The 24,797-nt window shown below is 40.9% G+C and overlaps 1 protein-coding gene across 4 annotated transcripts in view; it reads left to right on the top strand.

The window, feature by feature from the left end:
- The window catches only part of KCNK2 (potassium two pore domain channel subfamily K member 2), a 132,776-nt gene extending 108,707 nt beyond the window's left edge, over positions 1-24,069 (top strand). For all 4 annotated transcript variants that reach the window (XM_081186076.1, XM_081186077.1, XM_081186079.1 and 1 more), the window contains exon 7: positions 21,776-24,069. In XM_081186076.1, coding sequence (XP_081042202.1) covers positions 21,776-22,093 — 318 coding nt within the window. In that variant the 3' untranslated portion in view covers positions 22,094-24,069. The remainder of the gene's footprint in view (positions 1-21,775) is intronic.
- Positions 24,070-24,797: the final 728 nt, after the last annotated feature.

Below are 24,797 nucleotides of genomic sequence, written 5' to 3'. Positions count from 1 at the left end.
ATGAGGGTGAAAGACAAAGGTGCAAAATATGGTCTGAAGCTCAACATAAAAAAACCTGAGATCATGGCCACTGATCCCATCACCTCCAGGCAAATAGAAGGGAAGAAATGGAGGCAATGAGAGATTTTACTTTCTTGGGCTCCGTGATCACAGCAGATGGTGACAGCAGTCACAAAATTAAAGGACGCCTACTTCTTGAGAGAAAAGCAATGACAAACCTAGACAGCATATTAAAAAGCAGAGACATCACCTTGCCGACAAAGGTCCTTATAGTTAAAGCTATGGTTTTCCCAGTAGTGATGTATGGAAGTGAGAGCTGGACCGTAAAGAAGGCTGATCGCCGAAGAATTGATGCTTTTGAATTATGGTGCTGGAGGAGACTCTTGAGTCCCATGGACGGCAAGAAGATCAAACCTATCCATTCTTAAGGAAATCAGCCCTGAGTGCTCACTGGAAGGACAGATCCTGAAGCTGAGGCTCCAATACTTTGGCCACCTCATGAGAAGAGAAGACTCCCTGGAAAAGACCCTGATGATGGGAAAGATTGAGGGCACAGGGAGAAGGGGACAACAGAGGATGAGATGGTTGGACAGGGTTCTCGAAGCTACCAGCATGAGTTTGACCAAAGTGCGGGAGGCAGTGGAAGACTGGAGTGCCTGGTGTGCTCTGGTCCATGGGGTCACGAAGAGTCAGATTTGAACTGATTTTATAATGAAATGATTTTAGAATGTTGTATCATTTTACTGTTGTTAGCCGCTGTGAGCCCGGCTTCAGCTGGGGAGGGCGGGATATAAATAATTTATTATTATTATCATAAACGACTAAACAACAACAACCGCCCAATACCCGCAGGTCTCAGAGTGGTTCAATCAAAACTAGCACTTAACATTAGCACACACAAAAATTGGTCAAACTAATCTTGCTAATCCTGCTGATTTAAAGAAAAGTTATTCTAGGTTTAAAGAAATTTTCCTATTCTGTTACTGTAATGATTCTTCTTAGTTATGCAGGAAAACATATAAAAAACAGTCTTCTAAAACAGATAGTCATTAATGAAGAAATAGATATAAAAGTCAATATTAGTAGTTGTTTGTATTTGTAGTGAAGACATGTTCAGAAATGCAAATAGTCCAGAACTACAGAAGTTATTTGGCCAGATAATTATTTTTGTTATCAGTATTCTGTCCTATGTAAGGTGTCATTGTGTTAGTTCACTAATTCACTAATAAATAAAAAGGTAGCAGAAGTTCAATACAAGATATTAACAGAGAAAAGAAATAGATCATTTCATTTGAAACTGTAAGGTCTGCTTAGCAGTTCATTAGCAGCAGTCACAAAATAAAATATCCCTTAGTGGTGAACAGTAGGAAGGTTGATATCTTCATTGTTTTTCAATATAAGAGTTGTCCTTATCGTGTGAGTTAAAATTGTCCTAAAAGAGGAAGTAGCAGCCTCACATGCTATTCCTTTATCCTCTTGCTACTAGTCCTGTGTGGATCATCGTCAGTGTCCCCTTGGCTCCTCTCCTGCGTGTGACACTGAGTGTGAGCTTTGCACTGCACTTCACAACACCACAGCACAAGCTGCAAATTTCCTTATGGAGGGTGACCTCTCACCAATGTGTTCTCTCTCTTCTACCCTGCCATGACCTGAGCAAGGGCCCTGATCCCACTGGAGGCCAAGAAACAGCAGCAAGTGGTTGAGTAAAAATCCTCTGTCACACTAAATAGTGCTACCCTGATAGAATTTGTTCTTCGGCATTAATTCCCATGTGGCAACACAAGTAGTAAACCTTCTCAGAGACAGTCACTGAAAAAGCAGTAATACAGGGCTCTTATACTTGTATTCAGACCTCTTAAGGGTTCAAGAGGGTAGAAGGGAAAGGTGACATTTTAAACTTTCCACAGCCCTAATATCACCCTTCTCTGTGCATGAACCAGAGCATCTCATAGCTATGTAGTGATGTAGAGATGGATTAAATGAACTTCTTTCCTTCCTCTTGAAACATCCCTGTATAATGCAGGGAGGTGATTTACTTTTAACTTCATGGCACACATTCCCAGGTACAATATCCCCCTCCAGGATGTTTATTATAAGCTTATGTTTTGAGCAGGTGAGACCCTGTTTTCTCTCTCATACACACCTCACCTCTGATCTTCTTCCATGCTCCAACTGAAACCTCAGCGTTCTACATGTCCTGTTAGCTGACAGCGCCTTGTCAGCACATTGTGAGGGTTTAATTTACATTCTGTTTTTCATTTACAAACCAGTGTACTTCTGTGCACTTAACGAGTCCTCTGGGTATGTAGAAATGTGTGGCTCTCTTCCGCTTCCAAACTAATAAGCACTCACCCACCTGAGTTTGCTATTCATACATAACCAGCAGGACATGTAGAATCCTTTCCTCTAAAAGAAGTTCCCCTGTTTAGGGTCCCAGAGAGCTATTTCACTGTCCCCCGTTTTTCTTTTCCAATTATTACTCTACATTCCATGGCTACTAAGCCTGCTCAGTCCATGCTTGTGAGAGGGTTGCCCCCTTAGGCTTTTAAAAATTATTTATTTTTTACTTCTGCAAATCTCAGTGTTCCTGCAGATGTGCTGATAACCGCCTCTGGTTGTTTAATGGTCCCCTTTTGGCTACAATCCGTCAGCATTCAAAAGCCAAGTTCATGGTTAGGAGTGCTGACGACAACATTAGTACTCAGCAGTAGGATGTACCGTAATTTATAATACCTGGACAATTCTTAAAGATTTTTATACCCCCCCCCCCAATTTCTGCTCCTTTAATTGGAGTGTTTTGTTACTGCATAACTGAATCAAGCAATAGCTGTCAGCAAGTAAAGACATAGCTGTTCAATGCACTGTGTTGTTTTTTTAATTCTCTCTACTTTTAACCAAGTGATAATACTTCAGCCGAACAGTTAGAAAGACATGCTCACTTCGGCAGCACATATACCAGAACAGTTAGACAGAAATACAGAGCGAATGTGATAAGACCCAAAGGTTCAGTTGCGAGTTATATTTTCCACTTATCAATGAAATGCAAAATGGTTGTAGTGACTGCAGCATGGTAGATTCCCAGAATTATTGGTCCTTTGAGGTTCTCAGCATGTAAATTTCTGAAAGGTTATACCAAATATTAAGATTAGCGATTTGTGAAAGTATGTATTTCCTATGATGTAAGCATTGGCCCACATTTATGGACCATTAATCCATCTTCTGACGTGTCTTCATCTGTTACCATTTTGAGGCATGGATAGTCATTTGTAGGCAAATGTATTGGTTTCACTGCAGGTGTATTATTTTTTTTTGACATGATAATGTGCATCTGTTGGTGATAGTGTGGCTATAAATTATTTTAATTAAAATGTCATTTGCGTTTTCTTGGGCGTTGGATAAGAAAATATTTTATTAGTATATAGATTGTATGAACAAATCATGTTTTACAAAAAGAGAAACACATTCAGCATATTTTCTGCTAGGGATATCTGCTCATTTGTACTTTCCGGGCACAATTCAAAGTGTTGGTGCTGACCTTTAAAGCCCTAAACAGCCTCAGCCCAGTATACCTGAAGGAGAGTCTCCACCCCCATCATTCTGCCCAGACACTGAGGTCCAGTGCCAAGGGCCTTCTGGCAGTTCCCTCACTGCGAGAAGCAAAGTTACAGGGAACCAGGCAGAGGGTCTTCTCAGTAGTGGTGCCCACCCTGTGGAATGCCCTCCCATCAGAAATAAACAACTATCGGACTTTTAGAAGACATCTGAAGGCAGCCCTGTTTAGGGAAGCTCTTAATACTGGATGAATCATTGTATTTTAATATTCTGCTGGAAACCACCCAGAGAGGCTGGGGAAACCCAGCCAGATGGGTGGGGTATACATAATATATTATTATTATTATTATTATTATTATTATTATTATTATTATTATTATTATTATTATTTCCCCAAAACAAAATGCAACCAATCATTTGTTATAGAAGACATATTGGGTCAGCAATCCTCTACATGCCTTCTATGTTCAGTAGTGCTACCTGATCAGGAAGGTCTGGTATGAGGGCACTTCAGTATTTCACATCCATTTACTTCCAGGAAAACCTTGCATCCAGCTTGTAATGGCACAGTAATATGAAGATATTTTTCTAGTAGACAAAAGCATAGTATAACTGCTAGGGAGAAAGGCTGTGAATCTGGGCCCTGATCTGACATATGGCTCAGGGGTGTTAAACGCTTGAGTTCCTGTCACTTTGTCTCAAGATACTAGGACTAGGCTTAGCGGCTATTAATGGCTTAGCAGCTTAGCGGCTATTAGCAGCTTAGCGGCTATTAACGGCTTAGCGCCTTAGTGGCTATTAACAGCTTAGCGGCTTAGCAGCTTTAAGAAAAAGGAAACAAACTCGCAAGACGTTTCGTCTTGCGAAGTAAGCCCATAGGGAAATTCGCCTTGCGGAACGACTAAAAAAGCGGAAAACTCTTTCGTCTTGCGCGTTTTTCGTCTTACGAGGCATTTTTATTGCGAGGTACCACTGTATATGTATGGAGAAAGTGGACAGAGATAGGTTTGTCTTCCTCTCATAATACCATCTATTGAAGCTGAACAATGGGAGTGTCATAACATACAAAAAAAGGAAAAATACTTCTTCACACAGCTCATAGTTAAATTAGGGGATTAATTTTCACAAAATGTAGGGATGAGTGCTGACTTAGGTGGCACTAAAAGTGGACCAGACAAATTGATGAGAGGGTAAGACCCTAGTCATGGTGGCCGGGTAACATGCCCCTGAATAGAATATATTAGTTTTAGGCTTTCTGGATACATCTGGTTGGCCATGTTAGGAAACAGGATACTGTGCCAAATAGGCCTTTCGTCTAGTCCAGCAGCGCTCTCCTTATATTCTGATGACAATAAGAATAATTTATTATTTGTACCCCACCCATCTGATTGGGTTGTCTCAGCCACTCTGGGCAACTTCCAGCATATATAGAGACAGAATAAAACATTAAACCTTAAAAAGCTTCCCTATATAGGGCTGCCTTCTGATGTTTCCTAAATGTTATATAATTACTCATCTCCTTAACATCTGATGGGAGGGCATTCCACAGGGTGGGCACCACTACCAAGAAGGCCCTGTGCTAGATTCCCTATGAGACATTCTTAGAGGCTATTTGGATACTATTTCATTCTCATCATTAAGAAGAAACACTGGGCAATATCTGGTGCTCTTAATCCACTAACGGAAGGATTTATACTTGTGCAATGGAATGTTGTCTCCTCAAATCTGCTCCAGAGGATGGGGTGGTGGTGGACCTAGAACAGATTGGGGGGCAAAGAGGGAGGAAAGGTGGAAAAGTTAGGTTGTGCAAGTGTAAATCGTTGTGCTGATGGAACTTAGTCCTACTTTGGATACAGTCCACTTTTAGGCTATTCTACTCCTTTTGCATCACTTACCTGCTTTCAGTTCTAGATTGCTCTTTCTGTCTTAATTCCTTAACCTGGCCTCTGATAATCTGGCAATGCCCCCTATCAGGTTTTTACTCTCAAATCTGTGTCATCATGCTTTGAGAGTATCTTGGTACTTGTATCCTGGAATGGAAATTGATCAAGATTTCAGCTGGTCGCATGGTGTCCACATACCCCACCTCATGAGTAGTAAGCTATACTAAGGCAGAAAGAAAAGAGAGACAAGTGAGTCACAAAAACTACATTGTGTGCACGTGTTTGCATTAAGTTAAATATTTTGCCCTTTAAATGCTATTTTGTATACCAATAAAAAACATTGCTGAATAACATATGCTGGGGACAAACAACAAGAAGGGGGTGTTGCTTTCATGAATGGCTTGTTGTGGAGTTCCTGGAAACATCCGTTTGGCCAGTGTTTAGAAAAGGATTCTGAAGTAGATGGATATAAGAAAGAACTTGAGCAAAACCGTGTTGGATACCTACTCTACTCTAGCATTGTGTTTCAACAGTGGCCAAGCAGATGCTTCTGGGAAGCCCTCTCTCATTGTTTACCTCCCAGCAACTGGCATTCAGAGGCAAATTTCCATTTATTCCATTAGCCTGGAGGCTAATACCCATCAACAGACCTGTCCCCCAGAACTGTATTCAATTCTATAAATTAATTATGCATTCATCCAGCTTAAATATGCTGCCAACCAACTTCATTGGGTAGTGCATGAGTTCTAATCATAGAATCATAGAATCATAGAATCATAGAGTTGGAAGAGACCACAAGGGCCATCGAGTCCAACCCCCTGCCAAGCAGGAAACACCATCAGAGCACTCCTGACATATGGTTGTCAAGCCTCTGCTTAAAGACCTCCAAAGTAGGAGACTCCACCACACTCCTTGGCAGCAAATTCCACTGTCGAACAGCTCTTACTGTCAGGAAGTTCTTCCTAATGTTTAGGTGGAATCTTCTTTCTTGTAGTTTGGATCCATTGCTCCGTGTCCGCTTCTCTGGAGCAGCAGAAAACAACCTTTCTCCCTCCTCTATGTGACATCCTTTTATATATTTGAACATGGCTATCATATCACCCCTTAACCTCCTCTTCTCCAGGCTAAACATGCCCAGCTCCCTTAGCCGTTCCTCATAAGGCATCGTTTCCAGGCCTTTGACCATTTTGGTTGCCCTCCTCTGGACACGTTCCAGTTTGTCAGTGTCCTTCTTGAATTGTGGTGCCCAGAACTGGACACAGTACTCCAGGTGAGGTCTGACCAGAGCAGAATACAGTGGCACTATTACTTCCCTTGATCTAGATGCTATACTCCTATTGATGCAGCCCAGAATTGCATTGGCTTTTTTAGCTGCCGCGTCACACTGTTGGCTCATGTCAAGTTTGTGGTCAACCAAGACTCCTAGATCCTTTTCACATGTACTGCTCTCAAGCCAGGTGTCACCCATCTTGTATTTGTGCCTCTCATTTTTTTTGCCCAAGTGCAATACTTTACATTTCTCCCTGTTAAAATTCATCTTGTTTGTTTTGGCCCAGTTCTCTAATCTGTCAAGGTCGTTTTGAAGTGTGATCCTGTCCTCTGGGGTGTTAGCCACCCCTCCCAGTTTGGTGTCATCTGCAAATTTGATTAGGATGCCCTTGAGTCCATCATCCAAGTCGTTGATAAAGATGTTGAATAAGACCGGGCCCAAGACAGAACCCTGTGGCACCCCACTAGTCACTCTTCTCCAGGATGAAGAGGAACCATTGATGAGCACTCTTTGGGTTCGGTCAGTCAGCCAGTTACAAATCCACTGAGTCGTAGCATAGTCAAGACCGCATTTTACCAGTTTCTTTACAAGAATATCATGGGGCACCTTGTCAAATGCCTTGCTGAAATCAAGGTAGGCTACATCCACTGCATTCCCTTCATCTACCAGGCTTGTAATTCTGTCAAAAAACGAGATCAGGTTAGTCTGACATGACTTATTTTTCAGAAATCCATGCTGACTATTGGTGATCACAGCATTCCTTTCTAGGTGCGCACAGACTGTTTGCTTAATGATCTGCTCCAGAATCTTCCCTGGTATTGATGTCAGACTGACTGGGCGGTAATTATTTGGGTCCTCTCTTTCCCCCTTTTTGAAAATAGGGACAACATTTGCCCTCCTCCAGTCTGCCGGGACTTCGCCTGTTCTCCAGGAATTCTCAAAGATGACTGCCAGTGGTTCTGAGATCACATCTGCCAGTTCTTTTAATACTCTTGGATGCAGTTCATCTGGCCCTGGAGACTTGAATACATCTAAACTAGCCAAGTATTCTTGTACTATCTCCTTAGTTATTCTGGGCTGTGTTTCCTTTGCTGAATCATTTGCTCCAAATTCTTCAGGTCGGGCATTGTTTTCCTTATCGGAGAAGACTGAGGCAAAGAAGGCATTGAGGAGTTCAGCCCTTTCTGTGTCCCCTGTTTGCATTTCACCATCTTCTCCTCTGAGTGACCCCACTGTTTCTTTGTTCTTCCTTTTGCTACGAACATACCCATAGAAGCCTTTTTTGTTGCTTTTAACCTCTCTAGCAAGCCTGAGTTCATTCTGTGCTTTAGCTCTTCTGACTTTGTGTCTACATGTGCTGGCTATTTGTTTGAATTCCTCTTTGGTGGTTTCCCCCCTTTTCCATTTTTTGTACACATCCTTTTTTAATCTTAACTCAGTTAAAAGTTCTTTAGATAGCCACCCTGGCTTCTTTAGGCACCTTCCATGTTTCCGTCTCATTGGTATTGCCTGAAGTTGTGCTTTTACTATCTCCCTCTTAACAAACTCCCAGCCATCATGAACTCCCTTTCCTTTTAGTATTACTGTCCATGGGATCTCACCCAGCACTTCCCTAAGTTTTATGAAGTCGGCTTTCTTAAAATCAAGAAATTGAGTCCTAGTATGCTTGGCTGCTCCTTTCCGCTGTATAGTAAACTTCAGAAGAGCATGATCACTCGCGCCTAATGATCCTTCCACTTCTACCCCACTAACCAGCTCATCAACATTGGTTAGGACCAGATCTAAAATGGCTGTTCCTCTTGTTGCTTCTCCCACTTTCTGAACAATGAAGTTGTCTGCAAGGCCAGTGAGGAATCTGTTTGACCTTATGCTCTTGGCTGAGTTTGACATCCAACAAATGTCCGGGTAATTGAAGTCCCCCATTACTACTATCTCCCTTCCTTTTGCATACTTGGCCATCTGTTCCAGGAAGGCATCATCTATGTCCTCCGTTTGGCTTGGGGATCTATAGTAAACTCCCACAATGAGGTCTCTGTTATTCTTCTCTCCCTTAATTTTGACCCAAATGCTCTCACTTTGGCTTTGAGGTTCTAAATCTTGGATCTCTTCACAGGTATACACATCCCTGACATATAACGCCACTCCTCCTCCTTTCTTGTCTGGTCTGTTTCTCTGAAATAGATTGTATCCCCCCATTATTACATTCCAATCGTGGGACTTATCCCACCAGGTTTCAGTGATGCCTATTATGTCATATTTAGTTTGCTGTACGAAGAGCTCAAGCTCATCTTGTTTATTTCCCATGCTTTGCGCATTAGTGTACAGACATTGAAGTCCATTAATCATTCCCCCGTGTCTCTTATTTAAGGATTTTTTCCTCCCACCACTAGGTCTGTGTGCTGTTTGCTCCATTTGGTCTATGACATTTGGATGATCATCTTCATCAGTTGATAGACTCCTACCTTCAGGAGCACTGTCTCCCTCCCCCACATTAGTCAGTTTAAAGCCCTCCTGATGAGGTTTCTGAGATTTTTGGCAAAAACGTTCCTCCCAACCGTTGTGAGGTGCAGCCCATCTTATTATACATATTTTTTAATAAAGCTCTAACATAATATTCACAAGCTGTCTTTTTTCTAAAAGTGACACTGTGGCATAGAAAAAAAATATATCCCACTACCTCTCTCTCTCTCATCTGATCCAACTGGACTCTTACACTCCTAAATTATTGCCCCTTTCCTTTAAGGACCCTATGTACAGCTATTTTTCCTTCTATGGTCATTGTTGAATAAGACATAGCATGACATTAATTGTTGCTGGACCAAAAGTTACACTTCACATGGGCAGGCTGCTTGGAATGGGGTGCCATGTTGAGTGCTTTCTGTCAGAGGTTCCCTGCTCCTGGCATAGAAACTCACAGTGTGATGGTAGTGATCCATGTGATAAGTAGTTCTTACTGTTGTTGTTGTTGTTGTTGTTGTTGTTGTAAACATTTATTTATATAGCGCCATCAGCGTACATGGCTACATACACAATTTAAACAAGAAATTCTACCCCAAAGGGCATACAGTCTAAAAACTGTGCTGTCCAGAATGGAGATAAATGTAAACCAGCCACTGTGTTGATTAATATCCTTAGTCAGTTAAATGTGTGCTCTGACCCTTAAAAAGGAAAGAATGTGTTTAGGTACATTAAGTGCTTCAATTACAGTACTTTTCTTTTGTCTACTCAGTGCACTACTACTTGAGAAGGGACTATAACACAAAACTGTGCCAAACCTAGTTTGTTCAGCAACTGTAACAAATGTGTTTTCACATCATTATCTTTCTCACTTTTGCAGTCTAAACAAGTGTATTCACTGTTTCTACAGAAATGAAAAGCATATTGTGCTTTAGTTCATGTTTCCTTGACTAAAGCAAGATACTGTTACATAATGGATTTCATGTGGACTCCCTCCCCCTTTTATTCCGATTTTATGAAGTTAAGGTACCACAGCAAACTTTCTGCTGTAAATCATATATATCTATTTCCTCTTGAAATGCCTAGACCCATTTGGCATTCTTTTAATCCAGAACACTAGCACTTGCAATAAACGAACCCATTCATCACAATGGTTTTGGAACTATTGTTGGCAGTAAGTACAGAGTAAATTCTATGATTTTTTTGTGTTGCCGGGAAGCTCTAATGCATTGCATTAACATGCTACCTTGGAGGATTTTTTTTTAAAAGAAGGAAATTACATAAAAGTATTTTGATTTATTTTGCTGGAGCATTTGTATTCTTTTGTAGGCAGAAGCTTTTCTGCCTTGCAAGCTCCCAGACAGCACATAAAACAAGCTCTTTTTATATATATTTCCTATGTGCCCTGCCAATATAGGATTCTTTGTTGCAATTGTGTTTGGCAGTCACTGAAGAATTTACTTTCGCTTTTGGTGAAAGGGGAGTCGATTCTTTATCCTGCAATACTATTAAATATTGCTGGTCCCAACTCCAAATAGCTTGCAAACATCATCATAGTCTTCATGAGAGCAGCCCCGTGTTCTTTAGTTTCTTGTAGCTAGAAGCAAAAGGTGACTTGGATGAATGTAGAGAAGGAAGAACACAAGACAGGGAGCTTGGCAACAGTGTGTAGCAGTAAAGTTGCTGAGAACAATCATGTTGGAAGTGCAACAGCTGAGATCATTCCATGTGTGACTTAAGGGTTAAATTCTGCTATCAAGAAGTCAGTTAACCAAGAAGGGATGGTGGAGCAGCCAAGCAAAGTGGTGCGATTTTTGCTGAGGAAGCACACAACTGGATTGCCTGGGTCGTTCTGAGATTATTTTCCTTTACTGTAAAGCTATTGGAGGGCTCAGCACTGCCAGAAGAGGAGTTCACTCTTGGGTACTCCTGGACCCAGCTTTGCTACTTAGGAAACTGGTGGTGACCATTGTGTATGTGGAGAAGGGCTTTTAACAGTTAGGTCAGCTCTGTTTCCTTCTGAAAATAAAGCGTCTTGCCACTCTCATGTATGTCTTTGAATAAAAGCAAGAAATTTCACACACAGAGAAAGATAGCAATCCAGAAGCAGCTGTGGCCAGACATACGCAGTGGACTCTTTTCCCTGTGAAGGGACAAGCAAATGTTTGGTAGGATTTTAAGCACCATTAAATTTCTGTGGAAGAATGAACTCTTGCCTATGGAAATCACTGAGAGATAAAAGGCTAAGGTTTGGCTGGGAAGTCGGGAATCATGTAAAAACACAAGAGGACACCTGTTGTTTATCTTCATGATTCATTGCTCTGGCATGGTCTCCTTTCAGTCAACCTCAACACAGCACATATAATTCTATTAAGTCTTCATATCCACTGTGACTGGACTCTTCAATCACTCCTAAAGGAGAAATGCACCTCAATTATCCGTTCCTCAGAGGAAGCTGCCTGTCACAAATTTTTAGCTTTAGCTTGCTTGCTTCCAATCATGGTGTAGGCTCCTCTGAGGATGGGTAATATTTACACCTTGTAAAAGTAAACCACCCTAGGTGTAACAGTGAATTGTGCTTTCCATCTCAAAACAGAAAAAGTGTGCCTTGCTTATGAGAAGTCTGAGAAACATTAATATAATCTTCCTTACGTTCACAAGTGCAGAAGAGAGAGGCAAATGAATATATAATAAAACATTTATTGCTTGTAAGACTGTTTGTTACTAAACAACACGAATGTAGTCCATATGTTATGGCAGCCTCATGTCTCTAGCATTCATTTTTAGCATTACTCCCTCTCAGGGGTTTCATGTTCTTTATTACACTATTCAATTACTCAAGCACCAATTTGCTCTTTTGATATTGTGGCCCATTGGTTTGTTTCAATAGGCGTTGTACCTTGTAGTTCATTTTCCTGGGCAATCAAGGGCTGTACAACACACATTGGTCACTCAATTGCCTATCAAAAATATGCTAAGATCAAGAAGCTTAATTAGCTGGAATGAGATTTCTGATGAAGCTCAATTTCAGAGGCAGCGGAGTGCCTCATTTCCTAAATATGCAGTTTTCAAATCATGTAGTCCTCCATTTTGTAATACTGTAAAGTAAGTAGCATGGAGATTGGACTTCATTCATTATTATCATTGACAAGGATGATATTATCTTAGGTCAGAAGTAGAGGAACTTTGTCTGTTTGAGGGCCACGCTCCCTTGTGGACAATCTTTTTTAGGTGTTGGGAGCATAAAGTAGGAAGAGCAACACATGCAAAATTTGCCCTTATACAGTAGGCTACTTTCTGCAGACACTCCTTATTCTCTAGCTAAGTGTTATCAGAGTTCACGGACACAATCCAGCCAAGGAGGTCACGAAGCAGGGTTTGACTTTTTTGCAACTCTGGGTTCTGGGGCAGGCAGAGGGGTTGAATGTGTGTGTGTGTTATATTATATACAGTATATTAATTCCTGAATATGAATTTCTATTCAAAGGCTCTTGCCAAACATAAGACATACTCTGTCTTTTGGTATTTAGTAATAGTGTGTATTGTGTAGCTGGAACATTAAAAGTTATGCTCCTTGATGAAGAATATTGAGCATTTAGGCATATATTAACTTCTGCTCTTTGATGTCTGTATCATATGTGAGATCAGCCACCAACACTATATTAATCTCATGAACAAGTCTGAAGGGAAATAACCCAAATGTCCTTTTTAAAAATAGCCTTTTTAAGAATAATGGGAACAATGTTTTCAAACATTTTACATTTTACTGTTAGAGAAATGCAATGCTGTATGCTTTAAAATTCTTATAACACCACTCCCACACTTCAGTTTATCCATTTTGATATCATTAGTAGTTTAGCCCTGAGAACTTTGTCATTGATTTCAATGAGAGGTGAATTGCACATGAGAGCGCATTTAAAATGCCAAAAAATGCTTTGTGTTAAGAAGGGGTAGTAGTGGTGAATTTTCAGTAATTCTGCATGTGATATGCTGTAGGCTATTGTATTTTTATTCAATGAATTTATACATAGCCTTTACATTTTTTAAAAAATTGTAACTTCTTTAATGCCCCTGGGTGATAGCCAACCATGTATGAATAACATTTGATATCACCCAACTTCATTAAAATACAATACAATTCTAATACAATACAATACAATACAATACAATACAATACAATACAATACAATACAATACAATACAATTATTAAATACAATAAAATGCAATACAATACAATTACCAGTTACAATCTCACTAAACCATCAGAACACAATGAATATCTCAAAAGCAGCACTGAAATTCATTACATCAAATAGTTTTAACCTGTCACCTAAAACAATTCAGAATGGGTGCCAGACAAATGTCTCTTGGAAAGGTATTTTGCTACTAGGGTACAGAAAACTCTCTCCAGTTGCCACATGTCTGACTCCTGAAGTTTGGACTCAAGACAAAAGGTATCAAAAGAAGATATTGGTTATTGGACAGATTCATATGGGAGCAGATAATCCTCAGTTACCTAGTTCCCATGTTGACAGGAACACACAAAAGCAAACTGAGTAAGACATTGATGCTCAAGCAACTCTTCACTGGAAAAACAGTTTATTCTCCTTCCCCTCCATATTTATCAAAGAGCTATTCTGGGTGAGTGGGGCTCAGTCCAGGGTTGTTGTTGTTGTTAGAATTTGTGTGCTGTGGGTTAAACCACAGAGCCTAGGACTTGCCGATCAGAAGGTTGGTGGTTCGAATCCCAGTGACGGGGTGAGCTCCCATTGCTCGGTCCCTGCTCCTGCCAACCTAGCAGTTTGAAAGCACGTCAAAGTGCAAGTAGATAAATAGGTACTGCTCCGGCGGGAAGGTGAACGGCGTTTCTGTGTGCTGCTCTGGTTCGCCAGAAGTGGCTTAGTCATGCTGGCCACATGACCCGGAAGTTGTACGCCGGCTCCCTTGGCCAATAAAGTGAGATGAGCGCTGCAACCCCAGAGTCGGTCACGACAGGACCTAATGGTCAGGGGTCCCTTTACCTTTTTTACCTATGCTGAGGTTGCAAAATGCAGTTTACCTCCATGGTGAACCAATGAGCTGCATATTGCAGCCATTGCATATGCCATTTAGTAATTTATTTCTGGTACCCCAACCCTCTGACTGGGTTTCCCCAGCAACTTTGGGCAGCTTCCAACAGAGTGGAAAAGAACACGGCACAATATCAAACATTAACAGCTTCCTGAAACAGGGCTGCCTTCACATGTCTCCCCAAAATCACATAATTGTTTATCTCTTTGGCATCTGGCCCTAGGGGAATCCACAGGGTGGGTACAACTACTTGTTAAGTTGGAGCTCCAGGAGCTCCTGGTAACATGGCCCCCAGAGATAGGAAATAGCCTTTTTTAGGGACATCAGATTATGGACTTCAGTACAGAAGAAGAGCCCCCAATCATTGTGAATTTGGCACTAGTAGACCAGATCATCTGAGTTATCCGAAGAGCCAACCTTTCAATTGCCCAAGACTCCATATTCATTTATTCTCTCTTGACTGAGACAACAATAGACTCTCCAGGAGATGACAGAATTCCAGAGGTGTACTAGATTAAAGGCCAGCTGTGGGTTAAACCACAGGCCTAGGGCTTGGCGATCAGAAGGTTTGCAGTTCAAATCCCTGCGACAAGGTGAGCTCCCATTGCTTGGTCCCTGCTCTTGCCAACCTAGCAGTTTGAAAGCACAAAGTGCAAGTAGATAAATAGGCACCGTTCTGGTGGGAAGGTGAACGGCGTTTCCATGTGCTGCTCTGGTTCGCCAGAAGCAGCTTAGTCATTCTGGCCACATGACCCGGAAGCTGTACGCCGGCTCCCTCAACCAGTAAAGCAAGATGAGCGCCGCAACCCCAGAGCCGTCCGTGACTGGACCTTACAGTCAGGGGTCCCTTTACCTTTATCTTTAAGGGAATGGTATTTTGACATACCACAGGCCTATCTATGTTCTTCTCCAGAGATTTACAGAACAGGGTGGTGGTTTTTTCCTAAATAAGGAGCTGTCCATAGTACTGAAGTTCATTTATCTGGTCAACTTCCTGCCTTACCGCTTCTTTTCCTTGTCATACATCACCTTTGAGCCAGGTATCTGCTTTCAAGTCACTGCTTATTGCTGCTTCCAGGTGACGTCTATCTCTGCCCAGTCCCTGAGGACTGTGATTAGCAGGAGTGGCTGTTTGTGTACCCCAAATAACCAGGCAACTAGGGTTGATTTGGGGTGGCTTTTCAGGTTATGAAGTCAGATTGTGCCATTAATAAGGCATAGTGAGATGGAGCAGAGACTACCTAATCTTCTCAGTTGCCTCCTTTTTTCATAAGCTTAAATGCAGTCATTTCCCACGACCTTTAATTTTTTTGTGAATCGAAACCAAGCTGACTGGGGAAACACCCAGAGCTCAAGAGCGAAGGGGATGGAGAGGTTTGCATACCTTTCATTTTGATGGACTGGTGCCACTTTTAATCACAGTGCACTCCAATCACCATGATTTAGGGAAGAGATGTTGAAGTAAGCATGTGGGTCATCATTCTGCTGCAAGTTTTGGGTGTGAGTGTAGGGTAAGCATTGGAGTTAGATTATTGGGGCGGCCTGCTTCTTCTCCTTTCCTTTCAAACTTGAAGGATTATTCTCCAAATAACAACAGAAAGAAAGTGGAAATGTGTGGAAGTTTTGGAATTATGGAGTCTGAATCAGCCAGGAAACTGGATGGCTTATTCGTGTATTGAACAAAACCCACAGCCTTTTGTTCATAGTAACCTCATCAGAGGAACAAGAGGGTTCTTGATGGAACATTAGTGTTCAGGGACCTACTTGACCATCAGTAAAGCAATAGATGGTTAGCTTGTGTGTTCGAAATTTATTCCCATCCCTCATAATCACCCAGATGGATTTTAAAAGAAACACAGGTTCCTTTATTTGCTTTCTGAACCATTAGGCCCTATTGAAGTCATAATTTTATGCTTTTGTCTGCAACCAAAAGAGCTGGAAACTTTTTAAAAGACCTTGGAGTGTCCTGCTATTTTCAGTTTTTTCAGAAATTCATCTCGCTGGCAGTCTTCAAAGACAAGTGAACTAAAAGTGGAACAGCTTTCCTAGCCAAACAATAAATTGGCACAAGTACCCCAGCAATCACCCTGCTTTCTAGTGATTCCATCTGAGCCCATCTGTTTTCAGAAACAGAGGCAAACTTAGCAGCTCCTGAGATGTTGAAAAAAGATTTTTGAAAGGAAAGACAAAACATTCTGTACTCTAGTCTTCTGCATGGATAATGTGACACTTAAATTATTCTTTCTAGTTAGACTGCTGTATCCTCAGGAGGTTAATGGGAAGTTTTATTTTTAAATAACTGACAACTACATCAGCAAAAATGATTTCAGAGCTTCAGACAATGCATTAGTCATAATTGTTAGAAATTATAAAAGAGGGAGTTCAGTACACTGAAAGCATCTCAAACTTCACATTGAAAATCATATGCATTTTGTAACAAGGATGTCTTCAGCCTATGAGTTACTTCATTCAGTTGTTCATTTAGGACAGTTTTGTTAGGCACACAAGGCTGTGTGACTAGGCCATGCCCACCGGCCACTCGAGTAATGACATAGGACATCAAGCCCAGGACAGACAACTGCAAAGGAACAGTCAGGCACCTCCTGATTATTCCTTTTCAGATGTGGCTTGCATTCAGCATTTAGCACCAATACAAGTCATACTGCTTGTAACAGACATCAGATCTGCTATGGACGTTGGATTGGAAGATTTAGCTACTTTTGGATCTGACTCTCTGCCTGAAAATGGTCTCCTACTTCCCTTATACACTGGACAGGACACAGGGGAGACAATTCCATACGGACAGTAAAGAACATTCTGCTCTTAGATTTTAGAAGGTTAAATCACTTGAAGCATGCCTTGTACTTACATTTGCCCCTGTTATTTAGATTTGAAGCCACTTGTACATTATAAACTCTCTTTGTTGTTGTTGTTTATTCGTTTAGTCGTGTCCGACTCTTCGTGACCCCATGGACCAGAGCACGCCAGGCACTCCTGTCTTCTACTGCCTCCCGCAGTTTGGTCAGACTCATGTTTGTGGCTTTAAGAACACTGGCTAATATGCTTTCAGAAAGTTCTTCTCACATATGTTTATTTAAATATATATTTCAACTCCAATCATTCATCCCAGTTTTTAGAGAGTAGCAACATGTCTGTAAAGAAAATATTTTCCAGAATAAAGTGTGCGTGTGTGTTTTTATGTGTGGACATAAATAATTTTAGTACCGGATTCTGTATCATTAATAAACCAAAAGAGGTTCAATGAAAGAAGTTAGATTGCCCTTGCTGTTGTATGATATGCATGTACAAATGTTTGGGTCTTCAGTACAAAATCCCAAACAACTGGCATTTCAATCACTTAGCATCAGCTACAGACTGACTTCTACGCTACAAATTAAGGTAAAATTGAGTGTACTATGAGAAAATGTCATACCTCAGGGGGGGAAAGGAAGCTGAACTCTCACCAAAACATTGTTATAAAGAGGAGGAGGAATTTAATTACAAGAGCTTGTTGCTTATGAGCTCTGGCAGTCTGAAAATTGTGCAGCCCTCCATCAGTAACCTTTTGAGCTTATGTCTTTAGCAATACATGGGAAAGCCACTTGTATTTTGAAAAGGTAACATTTTCTTTGAGTGCATTTGAGGGCACAGAAGAATTAGAGTCCAGAGCAATAGTCTTGCTCATTGTTACTTCCAGCAACTGTGATGCCAACTTTCTCCAATCAGTTGCAATAGAGAAGGATGACACCACTATATATACAAGTAACCCAAGAATCAAAAGGAAATGGGAGTGCCTTAATAGTGTGCTGCACTAAATCCCTATCACCTTTTTATTCTGTGAGTTACTTCTGCCTAAAGGCACCACCAAAAACACCTGAACTCCATTTTATTACAAAAATTGCTATGAAAACTTACAGAAGGTAATCAGGAAACAGGCCTCAGAGGTACCTTATGACTAAAAACTTAGATTGCTTGAGATCTGGACCAAGTTACCTGAGAAACCACCTTCCCCTTTATAGACCTTAGATCACCTAGGGAAATTGTGCTTTTGGTACCACACCCTACAGAATTTCCATGTTGAAAGAAGACATGGACAGTTTGCAAGGGTGGAGCCCATACACTTTGCTTTGCATGTTATTGCAATGTGATGAGGAGTGCCAGCGCTTTTGGAGTTTTTCAGAGACCCATTGAGTGCAAAGCCATCTATACAAATGGTGTGAATATAGATTGTTGAACATGCCCCCTCCTCCAATTGTACAGTAATTTGGGGAGATGTAACTTTCTGTCATCTCCTGGATGTGTGACCAAGCAGTTTGCAGAGTTTGTGAATAGTTCCTGCTGCATAGCCAACTGGTTCTTTAGCAACAACAAAATAAGGGGTCAGTTCAGGATGTTCAGTTCAAGATCTGGCCTGAACTCAGGTATGGGATGGTGACAGAGAAGAAAGGTGGTATCCAAAACAAAGCAAGTCTAATAACATCTCATTCTAAATCCAGGAGGCTTTGCACATTGTCTTGAAATATAACAGTCCAGATTGTCAGTGACATTTTCACATTCCATTATAACAGCATAAGTGGTGGTACTGGGGGAACCCTGAAGGAACAGTTCAGAAATTGGCAAGTATGACTCCATGTCACTAAATTCAAGCTGCATTAAGTGCAGATACTGGCCTCATTAATTTCAAAGGGACTTAATGTGTTTTTAATCTTCTCTAGAGTGTGGCTTTTGACTTCTGTTTGCTTTTATTAGCAACTTTAGTTGTGAAAATGCTTGGCCCCTTTTAAATCAGGAACCATCACAGAAGGAATTTTGTAAATGGAAGGTACATGTTCTCAATTTGCCATCGAGGGGAGACCTGAAAAAGAAACAGTATGACTGCTGATTAATTTTTCATATGATCCTGGATGCTATACAGAATAGAAAATAGGATTTAAAAACACACTGGCATGTATCGAGAGATGTTTTGCCGGAGCGGAAAGGCTCGTTGCTTGCACAAGGCAGCTGACTTTCCTCAGCCTACTGCAACCCTTCCATGCCCCATCACACACCATTCCAGAGGGTCCCTTGGCAATATGTGAGTGGCCACCCTACTCAATGGTAGAGGCAATACCAGCTGGTGAGGCTGTGTGGGTGCAGCCACATTGCCTTCCTGACTTCCCAATGGTGCACATGGCTGCTACTTATCAAGAGGGGGAAGGGCAAGGAAGTGGGCAGCTTGGTGTGGTGTGGGTGCAACCATGGAGCCAATCCAGTGCTTCCACCTGCTGTGCCCACATCATGCGGAGCTCCCCCACTGCCTTGTCCTTCCGCCTTTTCTTCTTGTTAACTGGTAGCATTGTGCAGCATTGAGAAGCTGGGTCTTCAGCGCAGCCCCATTCACACCACCTCGCTGGCCACTACTGCAAAACACCTTTGGCAAGGTATCTCCACAATAAATTTATTGTAGTTCATCAAAATCTGTAACCCTGATTCTTTCTGTTTAAGGTCAGACAATGCAACTTTGAATAGTGAATGCTTCATAATTCACGTTGCTTTATTTTTTTTATACTTTTGCGAAAGATACATTCTTGCTAATCTCCGCTTCAGCCAATGACTGAAAATTCAACAATTAGGCTAATTTATTTAAGTGCAGTAATTACTATAAAGAGATTCACTTTGAAGTGATTAAAGCAGCAGTCTGACACCTCCTTTCTAAACTTAATGAATCATGAAAATAAATCAAATGGGTTTTAAGTAAAAATGCCCATGCGTTATCTGCTCCCAAATTTAATGGAGTGACCATAAAAATCTATATCTTATTATGAACCAATGCTCTTTGGGTACACAAGTGGCTTCATCAGGAGTGTTACTGTGTGTCTTTGTCTACATGTGCATGTGCATGCACAGATATTCATGTATAATACATGTATTTTCAGGTCTTGAGCTCAGAGTTGCAGCATGCCACAGAACCAAGGAAACTTATAATAGCACTAGTTATCAGGGAATTAGCAAGCAGATAAGAGACAAGTATTAGAATAAAAGAATTAACAAGTTTATTGCAAAAACAGAAAGTGAGAGTGATTGATATGTATGGTGTTAAGAAATAAAAGAATGCAATCATCTGGTACTGGCAACTTTTACTGCAATGCACCCCATATGGATTACTTCACTGAGGTGTCTCTTGTTCTTGGTCTAGGAACTGCAACTAGTGCATTATGCTGCAGCACAATTGCTGACAGGCATGAGACCCTGTCAGCATATTACACCTCTGCTCCATTTGCCTGCACCGGCTGCCAATTTGTTACCAGGCCTGATTTAAAGTGTTGCCATCCGTATATAAAGCCCTTAGGAAGAAACCTAGGAAGCTACCTTATACCTTAAATCTGATAGTTGATTGTTGATCCTTTGGCTGTTAAACCTTTGGCAGTTTCAGCCAGTTTTAATCACTGATGGCTTTGATTTGTTGGTAGTGATTGATTGCTGTCATGTTGTTGTTGTTTTACTTTAAATATATTGCATGTTCCTTTCAATTACATTTGGGAAAAAGCAGAATATAAATAAATATATAAAATAATAATATTTCAAATAATAAATGCAAAAAACATCAGCGCAAGTGGCTAGCCGCAAGACCAAGATCGTGTGTGTGTGTGTGTGTGTGTGTGTGTGTGTGTGTGTGTGTGTGTATATCTCCCCACCCACATATAGCAGCCTCAAATTGTACAAAAGAGAAATATTAGCTCACATTACTTTTAGAAATGAGTTTCCACACTTATCATTATGCCTGCACCCTGGGATATACATATATGCATGATTTGAAAGTGTTAGTGATCACTTCATTCTACCACTCTTGCAAGTTTCACGTAGTAATCTTATTACTGCAGTGGAGGGAGAGACTGGCAATCATTCTGCTGACTTGACTAAAACTGTCACTTGCATTAATCCTCAGTTTGAACGTGCACTAAAAACAGAACAGCGACAGCTGAAATTTTTCTTTTAAAAGCCCTTTCCATCTAAATTTAGAAACGCCTGTGTCGAGTCTCACAGGGATCATTACACATACTGCCAGGGTGTCCATAAATAACCACGACAGCTCCCCTGGTAACAACACATAACACACGCTCTGGATTGCTGGGAATTCAGTGCTCCCTGTGCAGCTGGGATCCTCTCAGCTGTCGAGGCTTAATTTTTAAAGGCAATTTCACCTCACTGGCCTAGATAAAATTATAAAAAGAGCTGTGAAATGTTTTAGCTGTGGAGGTTTTTTAGCTGTTGCTATGTGTCCTTTTTATTATATCAGGAAGATGGCAGCTAAATTCTTCCACTGAAACAAAATAATGCGAAATCTGGGCATCAATCAAAGGGAGTATTTGTGGGCACAGAGGAAGTGTGCCAATGGGCAGCTGCTCTTTGTCAGCCTATGGTCAACTTTTGTTCCTATGGAGATTTAATAGATGCATGGATTTTTATAGTGCAAAGTGACATTATCTTTCTCCCCTTTCTCTTTCCCAATCTTTCCCTCTTTCTATCTCTCCCCCCTCCCCCCTTCTCCCCTCTGTTCTTTAGGTGGGAGAGTTCAGAGCTCATGCAGCTGAATGGACAGCCAATGTCACGGCAGAGTTCAAAGAAACACGTAGACGCCTGAGTGTGGAGATTTACGACAAGTTCCAGCGGGCTACCTCCATCAAAAGGAAGCTCTCTGCAGAAATGGCAGTGAACCACAGCCAAGACCTGACTCCTTGCAAGAGAACCTTGTCTGTCAACCACCTCACCAGCGAGAAAGACCTCTTGCCTGCCATCACAAAGACGGACAGCATTTATATGAATGGCTTGACTCCTCACTGTGCAGCAGAAGAGATTGCTGTCATTGAAAACATTAAGTAGCACTGACTTTGAATCCTGATCTTTTAATAAGAAGAAGCCTACGGTTTAGACTTTACCTTGTAGTTCCTGATATTTCCCCCCCTTGTCCATAACTGATGCTAATAGCATTATTTTTATCATGTGCATGAATTCCAACAGAAATCCACCCACAATAAGGATTCAGAGTCACCATCGTATCTCTTGAAAGACACAAAATGAATGGCACTTCTGTCATTGACAAATGCTGGAACAAGCAATGTTTGATGCCTTTTTTGTGCCCAGACTGTTTCTTCATCTCTCCTAATGTGCCATAAGGCGTTAAGAATGAATACTGCTGGTTTAGGTTAACAATGTAGCTTTGAGGGATCAGTCCTTAAACTTTTCAGGGTCTACCTTACCAAGCCTAGGAACGGACCATGTACGGACTACAATCTATATGTAAATGGCAAGAAAATCTTATGCAGCCTTTTACCTAAGAAATTTTTGTCAGTGCCTTATCTTTTAAAGAAACAGAACCTCTATAACTCTCATAATGGTTTTTTGTTTGTTCGTCTGTTGGTTGGTTCTTGCATGAGTAACATTATCTCATTTTGATATTTCATCTAGACCATAACAATCATGTTTTAAGGGTGTCTAAAGCTGAGGATACCAGCATTAAGAAACTGATGCCAAATCCAAAAACATCAAAGCACCACTTCTAAGTCTAGCTTTAAAGGCACTGCAATTACCAGGGTTGCAAAAGGTGTCTCCCTGCAAGTAGGTTTCTTTTCTTTTTTTATTACTCAGGTGCAGAGTATGTACACTCAACAGACCTGTAGAACTCATGGATCCATTTCAGGTCTCATTACTTAAGCCGCAGTTGGCAGTTCAGTCCCATGCATCATATACCAAAAATCTTCAGTTTTGTATTATTAACCAATTTGATAGGTAAGATTAACTTGGTGCAATCAAAAGACTCATTTTACACAGAATCAACATGAAACAATCCTGAATTAACAGCATTTCTATTAAACACCATGCTGCTGGCAGATAAGGATTTGAAATTTTCATTGTTTTAGCCACGTCATGCCATACGCTATTTTAGCACAGGGATCCTGCCTGCTGATTGCTTTCCTGAATGTTACATCATACGCTTTTGCCCATTCTGGAGCTGGGATTAAAAGTGGGAATGCAGCTGAAACTGGCATCACTGTGACTTTCTACATCGAGAATATAGACGGTATCTGAACACAAATGCAGGCGTGAAAAACAGTTGACCAATAGCACAATCTGAATATAATTGAATATTTGGGTAGAATAGGCTGATACACAGATCTGAAACCAATCCTTGGGATTTCTTTAATTGTTTTAAAGAGGGGGAAAAACATTAATTTTATAGCCTCTTGTGTCTTTTGTTTCTAAGTGTGTGCAAGATTCAGAAGGAATGCAGGATTTTTAAATAACGGAATGGATTGTCTTTTATTTTTCTTCACCGTTTTATTCTATTTCATCCTGGCTGTATATAAAACAAATATAATACCCCTTAAGAGATTAATAGGCAGCCTGATCCTCAAAGCATCACTATGGTGCAAACTTCGTCGAAATCAGAGGCTTGCATCTGTAGAGCTGTTTGAGGCCTGCATTGAGGCTCTGATTATCTAAAGCCAAATGGGACTTCAATTGGACACAATTCAAGTAACAAATCCATTCTGTCTGATTATTGAATAGCATTATGAACTATGAATGTTAAATGTACGGATGCTTCATCTTCTTTTCTAACAAATCTAAGTTATCAATGTAAATAGCAATCAATGAAGAGTTACTGAGAGTGTACATCTCAAATCAGCAAAGTTCCATTAACTATGACCAGGCCAGGCTCATCAAAAGGAAGGCCCCTCCCCACCATTTCTCCCAGCACAGTGTTCTGAATGTTGACATGGTAAGAAAGGTTCTCTTGCCATGCATAAACTGTGAATTGTAATGAAAATGAAAATAATAAAGTTTTTAATTAAAACATGCCTTACCGAGTTTCCTGTTTGTTGCCATTAAAACCCTGAGAAATCTGTTGTAAAAGTAGCACAGCGGATTAGGATAGCTTTGCTCCAAGTTACAGCCTTAATTTTAGCAAACAAAACTAATTATTTTGGTAGATATAAAATAATAGGTCCTCTTAGCAGCAACTTGCTTCTTCTTCAATGAAAAAAATGCACTTGCTGCTATTGCCTTATGTTTGTCTTAAACACATTGGCTATGATATAGTGAGTCCCCTTCAGCTACGCCAAAGAGATTGGGTGCATACAGTTGCGCTTTATTTTCCTGTTGCTACATATCAGGCCCAGCTTTGAATTGGTTTTGCAAGCTATTTTTCAGACATGGCCAGCATTTAAATAGCATCCTGAAATTCAGGTTAAGATGCTACTTTTTTTGCGAGTCAGTTGCATTTGCAAATAATCTGTTCACACTTCTTTCAACTGGGGTTCTGATGTGAAAATTGGTCCTTAGAAATTAATGGAAATGGCTGCCAAGTAACATCTTAAGTTTTTAGCTGTTAGATTGTTTTGGATTAAGTCCATTTTGAAGTCCATGGGCACTCAAATCCGCATGTGGATTTTTTACAGAAAGTAATGGGAAAGTAGGGTGAGGATAGGGCCATAGCTAAATGGGAGAGCATTTACATTGCCTGCATATGTTTCCAGGCTTGGTCCCTGGCATTTCTAAAATCCTGGAGAACTGACAGTGAATGTAC

This window comes from Podarcis bocagei, assembly GCF_964188305.1.
Source record: "Podarcis bocagei genome assembly, chromosome: 3".
NCBI classification, from domain to species: Eukaryota; Metazoa; Chordata; class Lepidosauria; order Squamata; family Lacertidae; genus Podarcis; species Podarcis bocagei.
The sequence above is the reverse complement of the archived record's forward strand: the minus strand, read 5'-3'. Positions and strand labels throughout refer to the sequence as shown.